Source organism: Sinocyclocheilus rhinocerous, unplaced genomic scaffold, assembly GCF_001515625.1.
Source record: "Sinocyclocheilus rhinocerous isolate Xijiao unplaced genomic scaffold, SAMN03320098_v1.1 scaffold1730, whole genome shotgun sequence".
Lineage (NCBI taxonomy): Eukaryota > Metazoa > Chordata > Actinopteri > Cypriniformes > Cyprinidae > Sinocyclocheilus > Sinocyclocheilus rhinocerous.
The window spans coordinates 815,058-829,008 of NW_015634043.1; the positions used below are offsets into that span (position 1 = coordinate 815,058).

General features: G+C 39.9%; 1 protein-coding gene across 1 annotated transcript; it reads right to left on the reverse strand.

The window, feature by feature from the left end:
* Window positions 1-1,426: 1,426 nt before the first annotated feature.
* Window positions 1,427-8,316, reverse strand: LOC107745349 (foot protein 1 variant 1-like). Its single transcript, XM_016559219.1, has 2 exons — window positions 7,952-8,316; window positions 1,427-1,739 (listed from the first exon to the last, which is right to left on the reverse strand). Exons 1-2 carry the CDS (start codon window positions 7,971-7,973, stop codon window positions 1,438-1,440), a joined length of 324 nt encoding a protein of 107 aa, XP_016414705.1. The 5' UTR covers window positions 7,974-8,316; the 3' UTR covers window positions 1,427-1,437.
* Between the last annotated feature and the right edge of the window lie 5,635 nt (window positions 8,317-13,951).

The window sequence follows — 13,951 nt, forward strand, 5'->3', positions numbered from 1 at the left end:
TAGCAAACGCAGAAGTGATGTAACCTTAGAACGTATAACCGGCATCCACCACTGAATAGAGCCATGATTCATTTCCGCCTCTCAAAGAACCCCTGAGAAATGAAATAAATACATTAAAACTGCTCTGACCTTGTAATAGTGATTGTTATTCCAAGCAGGATGGACAGATATTCAGCTGCTTCTAAAAGTGACAGAGGCAAGTTTGCTGCTCCAGGCTAACAATTTAGTTTGGGTGTCCATGGGGGTGGGATTAGGTGTATCTGTGTGAGTGTGTGTGAGAGAGTGTGTTTGTATTCCTCTGCGCGCAAAGGAGTGTGTGTGTGTAATCGTATTCCGCTCTCTGGTAATTAACTTGACAGCATGAAAAATGGCCGTGATAAACGGTCTCCTTCTATAAAACACAAATATCCCATACTATTTCTCGCCGCAAACTCAATGAGCAAAAGATATGGGGGGTTTGATTGCACTAATCACGTGGAATCATTCTAAAGCTCAGGAACAGAAAAGATGCATCAACTTCTCTTTTATTTTGCGAGGAGAGTAACAATACTCTGCTGTACTCCAGGCCTACTACTCGGATCAAATATGATTCAGTCTTTACTCTCTTGTGTGGAAAGCCCGGTGAATGAGATTGAATTAATTTATATAGCTAAGGCTAAACTATAGGCATTTAACCTTGTGGAATTTCAGAAAAAAAAAATTTTTTTTAAATATACCTTTTCACAGTCTCACTACATTTTGTTAATATTGAAAAATTATACATATAGTTTAAACTAATATCTAATGTAATCACCACCACATTTATTTAATTATTCATTTTTGTTCATATTCATTCATGTTTGTTTATATTTGTGGATTGGATTAATCTTTGTAATGCTCCAAGTCATCCATCGATCGGAGAGTGTTATTTGCTTTTACAAAAACAGGAACAACCTGAAACTTTTTTTTAAAATTTGACCACTATAAAAATCCACTTTAAATAAATTACACATTGTGGAGCTGGAGCCCACCAGGGCAGAGCAGACGGGACCGAAGATCCCAACGGTGGAGCAGATGAGTACCAGGGTGGAGCTGAAGACCACTTCAGCAGAGCTGATGGTGCAGGATCAAAACACAAAGGCAAGGAAACAGAGAAACTAGAAACACAGACAAGCTATACAACATTCAATCACCAGCAAAGTCAGAGAGTGTATGAGCTAATTTTAAAGTCCTTCTAATGTGAGACAGCTGTGAATTGATGATGAGATCTGATGAAAGACAGGTGATTGCAATTGATGATGATGAGGATTATGGGAAATGGAGTCCGGGGTGAGTGGTAAAGGGTACAATCAGCTGGAGATCGTGACATATATATATATACACATGTCCTGTCCCAATGTCCACACCTGCGGTCTTTGCACTTGTCCGCTTGTCTACTTGCACAGGATGGGGTGCCCTCTAGCGGAGCTCATGGGCACTCCAGCTAGAGATAGTTACAGAGTCCCCCCCTCTCCACCACGGCGGAGCAGACATAGCAGAAGACAACCACGGAGGAGCAGTAGAACACCAGGGTGGAGCAGAAGACCACCAGGGCAGAGCAGGCAGAGCTAAAGACCACCAGAGTGGAGCTGGAGCCCACCAGGGCAGAGCAGACGGGACCGAAGATCCCAACGGTGGAGCAGATGAGTACCAGGGTGGAGCTGAAGACCACTTCAGCAGAGCTGATGGTGCAGGATACCACCAAGGCGGATCAGGCAGAACTGGAACATAGAGCACAGAGACATTAACAATGGCCTCAGCAGCTGTAACAGGACTGGCAGACAGTTCAGAAACGGCATCTTTGGCCATAACAGGGCGAGCAGAGAATTCAGGAGCAGCCTTTTTGACCGTGGCTGGAACGTGAGAGAATTCAGAAATGGCCTTCTAAGCCGTAACAGGATAGGCAGAGAATTCACAGACGGCCTCCATAGCCATGACAGGACAGGCAGAGAGTTCACAGACTGCCTCCATAGCCATGACAGGACAGGCAGAGAGTTTATAGATGGCCTCCATAGCCGTGAAAGGACAGGCAGAGAGTTTACAGATGGCCTCCATGACCTTATCAAGACAGACAAAGAGTTAATTAGTGGGCACCCTTGTCTTAAGAGAATCTGAAACAAACACCCCCGCCACCTCTGGAGGTTCTGCAGCGGATGCTGCCACCTCTGGAGGTTCTGCAGCCTCTCTCTGCTCTAAACTCGGGAACAGGAGCCCTCTCTGGGCTAGACTTGAGATCAGATTCGGGGAGTAGAGTGGGCGCCACTACCTCGGGAGGTTCTGCAGCGAAGGCTGCCACCTCTGGCGAAACCACAGTGGTGTGTGCGGCCCAAACACAGAGAATGGCCGTAGCCATAACTGGCAGGACAGAGAGTACATTGTCTATTTCCCAGATTGACGGTGCTGTGCCTGGGGGACTGGGGTGAATAGCGGCCGGCAAGCTTGGGAGTGTTGAAACTGCATGGCTCATGAGCGTAGAGTCTGCATAGCTTGTGAGCATAGAGACCTTTGGAATGCCAGCAGCTCACACCGACACGAACTGAGGGTCCTCCACGCTGGATGCCAGCCTCGAACGCCTTGGGACTGACATGGTGTCTTCAAATGCAACATTCACGATGCTCTTGAACACTGGAGTGGCATCTGTGATGGCTAAAGACTGTGGCCTGACATCCCTAAAGGCAGGAGGCTCTGGCATGGCGGCCATAATGTCAGCAGGCTCCGGCTTGGCAGACTTGACGTCAGCAGGCTCTGGCTTGGCAGACTTGACGTCAGCAGGCTCTGGCTTGGCAGACTTGACGTCAGCAGGCTCTGGCTTGGCAGACTAGACGTCAGCAGATTCTGGCTTGGCAGGCTAGACGTGAGCAGGCTCTGGACGATCAGTTGAGACGTATAGAGTCTCTGGAAGATCAGTTGAGATGTGACAAGGCTCTGGATGATTAGCTGTGACATGACAAGGCTCTGGATGATCAGCTGTGACGTGACGAGGCTCTGGATGATCAGCTGTGACGTGACGAGGCTCTGGATGATCAGATGTGATGACTCTGCTTCTCCCATGGTAAAAGGGGAACCAACTAACAAGAGTGCAACATCCATGATGTCCCTCAAACTACCATTAAAGTCCCCTCCTGGTAACAATGATTTTATAGGCTCATTGAGTCCAAAACGGAATAAATCCTTAAACAAAGTCTCATCATAAAATGGCACCCGGTACGAAAACTCACAGAATAGGGGAACATATTCCTCAATAGACAGGTCCTTTTGCCGGAGGTGAAGTATCTGATCGACTGGGTCCACAATTAATCTGTAACACTCGCAAAGCCACTGGATCCGGGTATGGCTGGTGATTCTGTAACGAGGGAGGCGTGACAACAAAGTGGGGATCCAAATGCAAGGCTTTAATAATTGCGTAGTAAAACAGGCGCGGTCAACAAAAGCAAACAACGATGGCAGTGGCAAGGCAAAAGAGTAATCCAGATAATTAGGCAATGGTCAGGGCAGGCAGAAAAACAATCATAAATGAGAAAACAGTCCAGGGATCAAAACACAAAAGCAAGTAAACAGAGAAACTAGAAACACGGTAAGCAACTAGTCAATAATGGGAATTGTTCCCTATACGAAAGTGTTACCAATGGTGACCATGTAGAACCATAAGAGGAACACCATTCACCTCAGATTTTAGATATGTTACTCCACTCATATATTTGCTATGAATGGGAATTTACTACAATGGCAAAAGGTGTCTGGAATCACTTTATGCTTTTCTGAGGTCAAAAAGTCTCGTGTGGGGGGCCATGGAGTATTTCCTTATAGCTTGATTGGAAAATGCATAAACTATTCTGTACACAAGCAATAATACCTTGAATTTTCTGTTGTTTACACATATCAAATGTCTCATATTACATATCAAGCATACATAGCAGCTCCATTAAGACTGATGTCAACTTGGTAACAAGTTGTTGGCTTAGGTTCAAAATTGCCTAAAAATTTATTCTTTATTTACTCTTCATTTAGACTATCACGATTATATATTTTTGTTTGATATTTTTAGAATTGATTTTCATATTTTTATTCTATGTCACTATGAAAGCTATACTTAAAAAGCATTTGATAAACAGCAAATGCATGATAAAGACATGCCAACATGTTTCCAAGAAAGCTGAAATCTGTTAGCATCAATAAATGAGACTACCATGGAAAAATGGAAAATTTTAAACCTACTAAAATTAAATTAATATACAAAATCCTGCAAGATGCAGTAGCTGCTCTAATATTGTGATGACTATTTACATGTTACAAAAAAAAAAAAAATGCTAATGTCAATAGAAATACAATAATGTTGTAAATGGGATTAGCCCTTCATGGAGAGAGTTGAAATTTGATTTGAAATTTGAGAACTTGCTCTGTCGCTAATGCCAGAGCCACGATGGAAAGAGCTAAATGTAATAAACCTGCACAAAGTTTTAAAATGCATATCGCGCAGATAAGGAACGCAGTACTGTACATTTTTCTAAAGTAATTAGGAGATATTTTTTCATTTCTGTCATTAGTCAAACTGACAGGAGTTCCCCTTAGGCCAGGCTCCCTTGTGCTCGCTGCCACACACCTCTCTCAAACACACTACCGTAATGAATGTTTACAACACACAGGTAATGGGGTAAATATTGGAGTCATCAATTATTGAGGTTGAGGGACAGGCAATCAAATCCCATGATTATTGTGTCTTTAGAACGCAGCTCCGCATGTAGGCCGCTGTCTGGCGGGCAGAGATCGCTAGCATTGTTTCTATGAGATGGTAGTGTTAATGTTTGTGTTAGTGAAACAAAAGGGTGAAACGATTAACTGACATTGTTAAGCTGAGCGATACCTCTTAAAAAGACAACTATGATATTGCAGCACTGTTATACAGCAGCAATAAGTCTTTGTGATGACTAAAGTTAAGAGGACACAAACAAATGAACAACAAATCGGGTCACGTGTTTTTACATAAGTAAACATGCCGTAAATGTAATTCCTAAAACCTCTTGATTAATTATTTTTCACATCATTATGGAAGAATCCTAAAACCAGCAAGCTAAGAGAGTGGGCCACACACATCGACAGGGAGTGTAGAAGTGTGTGTGTGTGTGTGGAGACATCATTTATACGGAGTTTAAAAACAACTGAATTTTTAGAGGCAGGCTTTAACTTTTGTGCTGATGCCTGCTGGTTTGTTTTGACAGAGCTCTCTTGTTCTGTTTTCAAGTGTCACATTTTGATTTTAACAATGAAATTTCAATATAAATGAAAGCCTAAATGAATTCTGAAAGGTCCGTGAGACATTTGAAAAGCTGTACCCCTGTGAATTGCAGGTCAGCGAATTTGGTTTGACAAGAATAAAGTACACAAGCAAAGGTCTTGCACCCACAGCTTGATATGTACAGCCTTTAATAGCTGCCATTTTGTAGCAAAAAGGCTATTCAACTGACTTTTTCAACATTTGAAAAGGCTATTTGAAAGACTTTTGGGAGTTCTTGGCACCATCTTTGAAAGCTAATTTAAGATCGAATTCTAGGAAAAGACTGAATGTACTCGTGGGCCTCCAGGAATAGCATTAGCCTGTGCATTCATACACACCAAAATACATCAATTCACAGTGAAAAGATCACAAATTTCATCTGAAAATCAAAGAACCATTCACACTTCACTGCCAGCTACAGACAACCTTTCATCATGATCTGGTTAACAAATGCACATTTCATGTTCTTGCTGACAGACTGGCTCACATATTAACAGTAAATTCAAGTGAAGGATTCACCACTGAGCGGTTGGCATTGTTGCTCTAGAATGGCACAAATGGGATGCTATGGAAGAGCAAATGGAATTGAGCTCTAATTTGTGAAGGGCACTTAGTGCTTGCGCTAATGAGTCCACATTAGAAGCTAGCTGTGCAGCTGGGTTCAGCCTGCAGGAGTGCAGATATGCCCAGAGCTGGAGACGAACCAACTTAGACTGCTCACCCCAAAATATTCAACATCACCCATCCATCAGTTCTCTGCTGCGATAAAAATATGACCTGACATATTACCACAATAGCAGACCTGAAAAGATAATTGATATGAAAACTATCTTCATCTACATTTTAGATTAACAGCATCAAAACTCAACTCCAGTGTAAAAATATACATATTCCTCAAACTTCCTCCCAGTGTTAATATAATTCTCATTTTTGACCTTTCAGCATTTGCCAAAATGTTTTGAATTCAGTTAATTTCAAGTTTCTGCAATAAAAATTGACATCTTGAAATCCCTATTCTGTAGAGACAACTTAAAGGCATAGTTCATCCAGAAATGAAAATGAGCTGTTAATTTATTCACCCTTGGGCCTTCCAAGATGTAACTTTTTTTTTTTTCTTGAGAAGAACAGTAAAGAAGAGTTTTAGTTAAAACCGTGGTCCTTAATGATTGATAAAATGCAAGCCAGCGGCTGCCCGTTTTTGAGACTTGAGAAAAAAATAAATAAAATAAAAACACATTAAGGGCCACACAATTCATATCCGTGGCTCCGGATGACAAACTCTGGTGTAATTTAGAGAAATGATCGGTCCATGCAAGAAACACCAATGAAATTAAGATATCAGTTTTGTAAATTAGTCAATTAGTGTTTGAATTTTGTCAGACCTCTTGCAGGGTCTCCTTAACACTTCACCATATGTAAAATCGGAAGCATAGGACTAATTCCTCGGACCCAGGCCATGGGGAACCCCACAAGGATGGTACATTTTGTACAAAAACTTTTGAGCCTCCCTTAAGTGAGATTGAAAGCTCTTATAAACTATTTTAAATGTCATTCTAGGAACAATAATCAAATAACTGGGAAAGTTTCAGACCATCGAGAAACTGTGCAAGCCAGTCCATCCCACTTCTCACCCAAAGAGCAGACTGTAAGATACTTCAAGGACTCTCAAAGAACCCCAGGGAGTCATCAAGACAATCACAGGCAGCTTTGGCAATAGTCAATGTGAATGTGCACCCATGTACCCTTAGAAAGAGACTTAACAAATGTGGGAGGTCAGCAAGAAAACCATTTTGAAGGAAGTTGGAAGTTGTTAGGCCAAAGTTCCAAACACTGCATCTAACTTCTTACCAACTGTGAAAAATACTGAGGGCTGTTTGTGGTTTGGGGGGTGTTTCAGGACCCAGCAAATCTGACTTGTCAACTATGAAAAACAAGAAAAATATAATATATGTTTTGTACTTTCATTTAAACCGTTTGTTACAATTATGTGGGAAAATAAAGTCAAATAATATAATGCAAAGATGATCTGTTGTGCCATTTTATTTATGAACACTTCATAAAACGTCACGTGGACACTGGGATGTGTTTAGACATGCAATGGAAAATCAGTTTCAAATGGCAAAACTGATGGAAAGTGACGTAAAAAGATTATTCTATGTCAGGGCAATAGTAATGTCAACATTTTTGATTTATTTAATTTAATGAAACATAACACACATCCCATTTTTTTCTCCCATATGGGAGTTGAGTTGGAAAGTGCATGAGAGTAAGTAAAAGACCATTTTTTATCTCTTTTAATTGCAAAATTGAGTCAAACCATTTCAATTATTTATAAAAACATCACATTATAGCATTAATACTTTTATGTGTGTTTCTTTTATTAAAATCCGTTTTATAGCCTGAAATTGTCTGAAATTTAAGGGACACGTTGACCGCCGTATTTTGTGAATGACCCATTTGCAAGAGCTAAATAAAACTGAATAGCTGATAGGCTTAACAAAAGATTTGATCCTCCAGAATTAGTTCAAGACAGCATTTGTGGCCTCTACTGCAGTCAATATTCTGAATGCACTACTGCCTACAACCCACAATCACCTTATACTGAACACCCCAGAGCCCAATATAACCTGGTGTGTACTGTAATAAATAGTGCATCTTCACCTGAGAAGTTTCTTAAGGTCATCGCTCAACGTCAGCTGCCTCAGCCAATACCAGGTCATCTTGCTCCAACTTTATGGCACAGATGAAAGCCCTAACATTGTTCAGAAGAAACCCGAACTAGCAGAGATATAATCTATGATAGCACAGAGATTTGACTTTCCTGTCATAGTAACCAGGCTTCTCGTAGAACCAAGGATGTATGAGAAGCTTTAAGAGATCTGTTAAAAAATGTTCAGGTGAAATTCTGTGAAAACTGAAATCTGTATTAATACCATTACCCTAGAGAAGTTATTTCCAGCTCTTGAGAACTCTCAACAATACACATTTTGGATGTCACCCTTATCTGACACACCATTTCAGACCTGGGAGTCTTTACTAATGAACTGATGAGTTGACACCTGGTGTATTTGATTAGGGATACATACAAAATGTGCAGTGTTGGGGTTACTCCAGGAACGGGGTTGGAAATAAGTGCCCTGGAGAAGTCATTTTATGTCTATATCCAGGGTGTCCAATCCTGCTCCTGGCAAGCCACCTTTGTGCAGAGTTCAGCTGCAACCCTAATTAAACACAGCTGAACCAGTTATCAGAGTCTACAGGAGAAGCAGGTGTGTTGGAGCAGATTGGAGCTAAACTCTACAGGAAGGTGGCCCTCCAGGAGCAAGATTGGATGCCGTTGGTCTATATGGACTCCAGAAAATAATAGTAATCAATGCTAACTTATTTTCCTTTTTATTCCTTATTAGAGGGACAGACCCTCCAGTGGTAACCTGGCATAATAGTGAAAAAGCCACTAGACTTCAACCACTAGGCTTCACAACTAGCTACAATGCTGAAGCATTGTACTAGTAGGGACAGAACTTTACTCTTGGACCTCAGGGACTAATTTGGAGAAAATACACGACCTGAGTAAAGAACCAAATGAGACCATGGTGTCTTGTGATAGGGCATTGGATGGTACTCATGAAGTGCTGTTGTTCAGTGGATCTCAACTGGCCCACGGTTTTTCATTAGAAATCAAATAGCAAAATGGTTTATGTAAACTTTGTTATTCTACATAAATAAAAAAGTCCAACTAAATTGTACATAGGCCCAACACATATGAAAACAATTTTTTGACAGGCTAAAATAGGACAGCTGATAATTTTGGTTTCTAAATGTCTTTAATTTTAGTGTGCTTTCAGAAGACAAGCATTGACAGCACAAACAATGCCTCATATTTACCATTTTATAATGTAGTATTGTTTTATTTTAACATGCACAAAGAACTGTTTACAAAGCACCTCATCTACAATTACAATGACAAGTATTACTTGCAAATGGCAAAATGAACCACACAACAAATTGGCTTTCCTGTCTTGCATTATATTCTTAAGGCAAAACTGATTTCTGGACAACGAAGTTTACAGGAAACCTTCACCCAGAACTGCTGTTTGTTTCATATTATTTGCTTGAACACAGTCTAGAACACGTTAGAATGAGACATCACAAAATGGAAAAAATGCAGACCAGCTTAGACTCCAATGAAATGGAAGACAGAGACGAAAGCCTGCAGATATCCCAAACTGGGACCTTACTAAAATGATTAAAAAGTCCAACAGAGAAGCCATCAACCAATCACAGACACCCTGAAAAAAAATGAAAAAAAGTCAACAATGCAGTTAATGTCTTGATTTAAACATGGGGAAAATGGCACAGCTGTTTTACAAGGTGATCGCTCAACACAGAAAAGGCAGCCCCTGTGGGCAGGACTCGATCATGTACTTGCATCTAAAGGACAAGAATCAGTCAATAAAGGACAGTGATGTGAAGATTTTGGACAGGGAGGACAGATGGTTTGAGAGAAGAGTGAAAGAGGCCATCTTTGTGAAACTGGAACAGCCATCTCTGCGACAAGGCCTGTCAGCTACTTACAATGCTGTCCTTTCATCTTTAGCCCAGCAGTTTCGCCCCAATTCACACAGCGATTGCAATTCGCACCATCTGGGAGGAAACTCCAACAGCGAATCAAATCTTACCACAGTGTGCGATCCAGTTAAATGTCAGGGAATCTCCTCAAACTGATGAATCCACTTGTACGAGTGGTGAAACATCTTGAACATACAGTACAGAAGAATGTGTCCTTCCAGACGTGCAAAAATACATTTTAGAAGACATTCTAAATATATGTGCCTGAGTCTTTCTTGAAACTCTCTTTTTAACTCCGTTTCTGTGGGTTCAGAACTGCAGGAAAACTTTTCATACTTGTGTGTTCTAATGGAGAAAGAATGATTGAGTTCAGAACTGATAGAAAAAAAAAATGATGAGAAGGATGGATTTTACAATTATGCATTTGGTAGATGGATTTATACAAAGAAACTTACATTTGGGCAGTACATTTTATCAGCATCTGTGTTCCCTGGGAATTTGCATTGTTAGTGCCACGCAAGCAATTGTGCTACAGGAGGATGATTGAAATGATTGTGAGAGAGATGCTACTTTGAAACTATACTTTTAAAAGCTATATGCTATTACAAATTTAAACTAATTAAACTACCATCAAGCTACCCTTTTAGCTATAGCTGTGTAGCTAACTGTATAATGAACAGCAATGTTGAACTAAATATTTGAAGTATGCAGTGCTGCTCCTCACATTACACAAAGTATGCGAGTTGTGTAGGGCCTCCAAACCACCAGGGGGCCCCCTTGCTCTCAAAGATGATTTAATGACTAGGGCTGTGCGATTGATAGAATTTTAGTTTAGTTTTTGACTTTGGCTTCAAACAATTATGAAAACACAATTCTGCATTCCTTTTCCTTAAAGTAGTGCATTGTTGCCCTTTCTACGTAACATCCAAATCATTCAAATAATGTAATGTGACTGTCGTCTCCTGTAGGATGTGCTTAATACTGAAAAAATAATTAAAGAGGCTTTCTGTGCAAACAATCCAAAATGGAGTGAAGCACAGACAAGTATAGGCTACTTTTGGCTTTGGACATGCACTTAAAGACAAATACACAAACAATAGGTCAGAATGCAGAAAATAGTCAGTTATGTCTTAAGTGAACATAAACAGTTTAGAAAGTAAATGAATGCTCGTCAGAATATTACATCTGTGCATTCAGTCTTAAAGTGACAGCAGCCTAATAAAACTGCTGCTGTCGCATTCAATTTTAATCAAACAACAAAAGTTAATAACTTTTAATAAGAATCAATGTAGATTAACTTCATACAGTGAAGACTATGCAGTTTTATTTTTAAATTTGATTCTTTAGTTTCTTTATAGTAGGCTACATTTTATTTCATTTGTATCTTTTTCTATTGTTGTCCTAGAGTCCTATTGTTTGTAATTTTCTTATTTTTTTACTGTATGTTTGTTGACAGTGAAACTGCTCTGAAAGAACAGATTAAGCGCTTGGAGGTCATTTTGGGGTTTTTATGAACACACCGACAGTGGCCCCCTGACAAATTTTTGCTTGGGGCCCCCAGAAATCTAGGACTGGCACTGATACGTACAACACAGTGACTTCTAGGAAGGGGAGATTTAATTGATTCACTAAAATGAATCTGAATTTGTAATCTGCAAAATTACTGTAGACAAATGGAGAGATGATTATTATTTGACTAGTGTCGCGGTTTGTTCAGTTGTTACCGCAATACAGTGTGACATGTACAATGCTACAATTTGGACACATTTTTTTTAAAATAATTGCATCACTACTCATGTAATTAGTATCACCGAATGGATGGATGTGATAGGACGATCAATGACAGTGGTTACCAGTGGTCCTTCTCTCTTTCCTCATGTTTGTTTTTTTATTCCTGAATAGTCAGCAAATGCAATGGAACATTTTAATTAACCATTAAACAGCTTCTACTGTAACAGCTGGAGAGTTAAAGGCGGTCACACCATAATTTACAGAGTGATTTACACACAGATGCCGAATATTTTACACTTCACAGCTGGACCTGATGTGGCAAACATTTTTCCATTCCAATTGGAAATGAAAATATGAGTCACAATGAATTAAATAAGTTTATTTGGCAGTTTTGATTGTGAACGCAATTAATACTCAAACCCACTCGCCCCCACACACACACACACACACACACACACACACACACACACGCTCTAGTTTTTGACACATCTCAGCTGACAGTTGAGTTGAAACCGCACCAGCGAAAGCGGTAGCGGGACAGACTCCAGCGCTCTTGGGCACTGACACGTCTAATACGTTTATCGTTAATTGCAGCCTTTAGGGACGTTTACTCTTGAATTAATTAATCCATGCTAGGTCTCTGTAGATATAAGATTATTCTATGAAGAGTAATATTTCACATCATTGGCCGCATTTCATATGCAATAAATTCAGCATCAACACAATGCAGTGCTGTATATGGATGAATACAATTTTTTATTCACATTTTTAAGGAAGTGCACTGAAAAAAGTCCTCCTTAAACCTCATAAGGATGATCTCATGTTTATAAGCATAACGTGTTACAGGGCCATTGCATCGTTCAGCATTGTGATGAAATTCGTCTTGCAAGGGAAAATTCAGCCCCGCCAGAAATTCCCACGCAAACCAACAACAGCTATAATAAAACCCCACGGCCCTCAGTAGACAGTCAATTATCATTTCAGCAGACAAAGAGAAGTTTCTCTGAATAATTCAACTAATGAACGTGAGCCAAGTCTGACGAATAGCCGTCAAACTGGCTGCTTGTGATACCGTGCGTCCTGTGGCATCTGTTTCACTTCACAAGACTTTCACGCCAATGCTACTTGCTAATGAAAGACGGAACAATTACTGGCTCGTGACTTAGATTGAACTATGTTGAAGCATTACAAAACAGAAACTTCAACTGATAGTTTCACTTGATATTCATCAATATAAAGAACACATATTTAAAAATGTGCTTAGAACCTCTGGTCATACGGTTTGTGATTTTGTGTGTTTTAAAGATCTCAGAGGTGGTGTCCAAATGTCCAAACCTGTTTTATGGGACCCGCTTTCGTAACACAGCCTGTATAAAATGTCCTCTTACTAAAAATTGTAGAAATACTGATTTAGCTATGGACAAAATTCGGATCCAAACAAGTGATGCAATACATTTTAGGATCATTCACAAATGTGAGTTCATGTTTTTTGGTACAGCGTTTGGTTTGTACACAATCAATCAGTTAAAATACTGATTATTCAGTTAAAATACTTTCACCTTTCTCAGTTTCGAAATGTATCCCTATGTGCAGAGATTTGTAAGGCATACTATAAGTTCTCAACCCTGCTAATAATAAATGGCAAGTTCTGTCATGAAACTCTAGATGGCTCAGGCTGATGGGTCATTAACACAAATAGATGATATTCACAGCGTTAAACTACTTGGCATAAATGTTGCATAAACAGCCAATGAGCTTACTGCTTAACATTTAAATGGATGGTTAGCATTCACTAGAGCAGTTCTCAGTGTGCTTTCAGAGTTCCTCTGAAACCCTCCACCTCCCCAGCTCCACCTGTATAGATCTGCTAAGGGTTATTATGTGCTGCTCCTGAATGATCCAACCTATCTCAAAACACCTGCTTTGATGTTTCTCGTAGTCCTGAAGACTGTTAGTTGGTTTAGGTGTGTTTAATTGTAGTAGGAGGCAAACTCTGCAAAACAGTGGCCCTCCAGGAACAGAACTGGACCAGTGTTCATTTTGTTGATGAATCATTTTCGTCAACATTTTTTTCACTGACGGAAACGAGGCGATAAAAAAACTAAAACATTTTAAATGACAAAAACTATGACAAAAATCTATTGACATTTTCGTCAATGAATAAAAACGAGATGAAAATGTCAGGGAGGGACAATTTGGAAAGAGATTAATTCAGAACGAATCTGCTGTGTGGTTAAGAGGTTAGATGCGTACATATGATCCGGCGGGACATAACCTAACATACACTTGCTGCACGTCTCATAAAACGTTAAAAAATGTCAATATGAGGGAGTAAGAGAAGAGCAGACATATGGATAATTT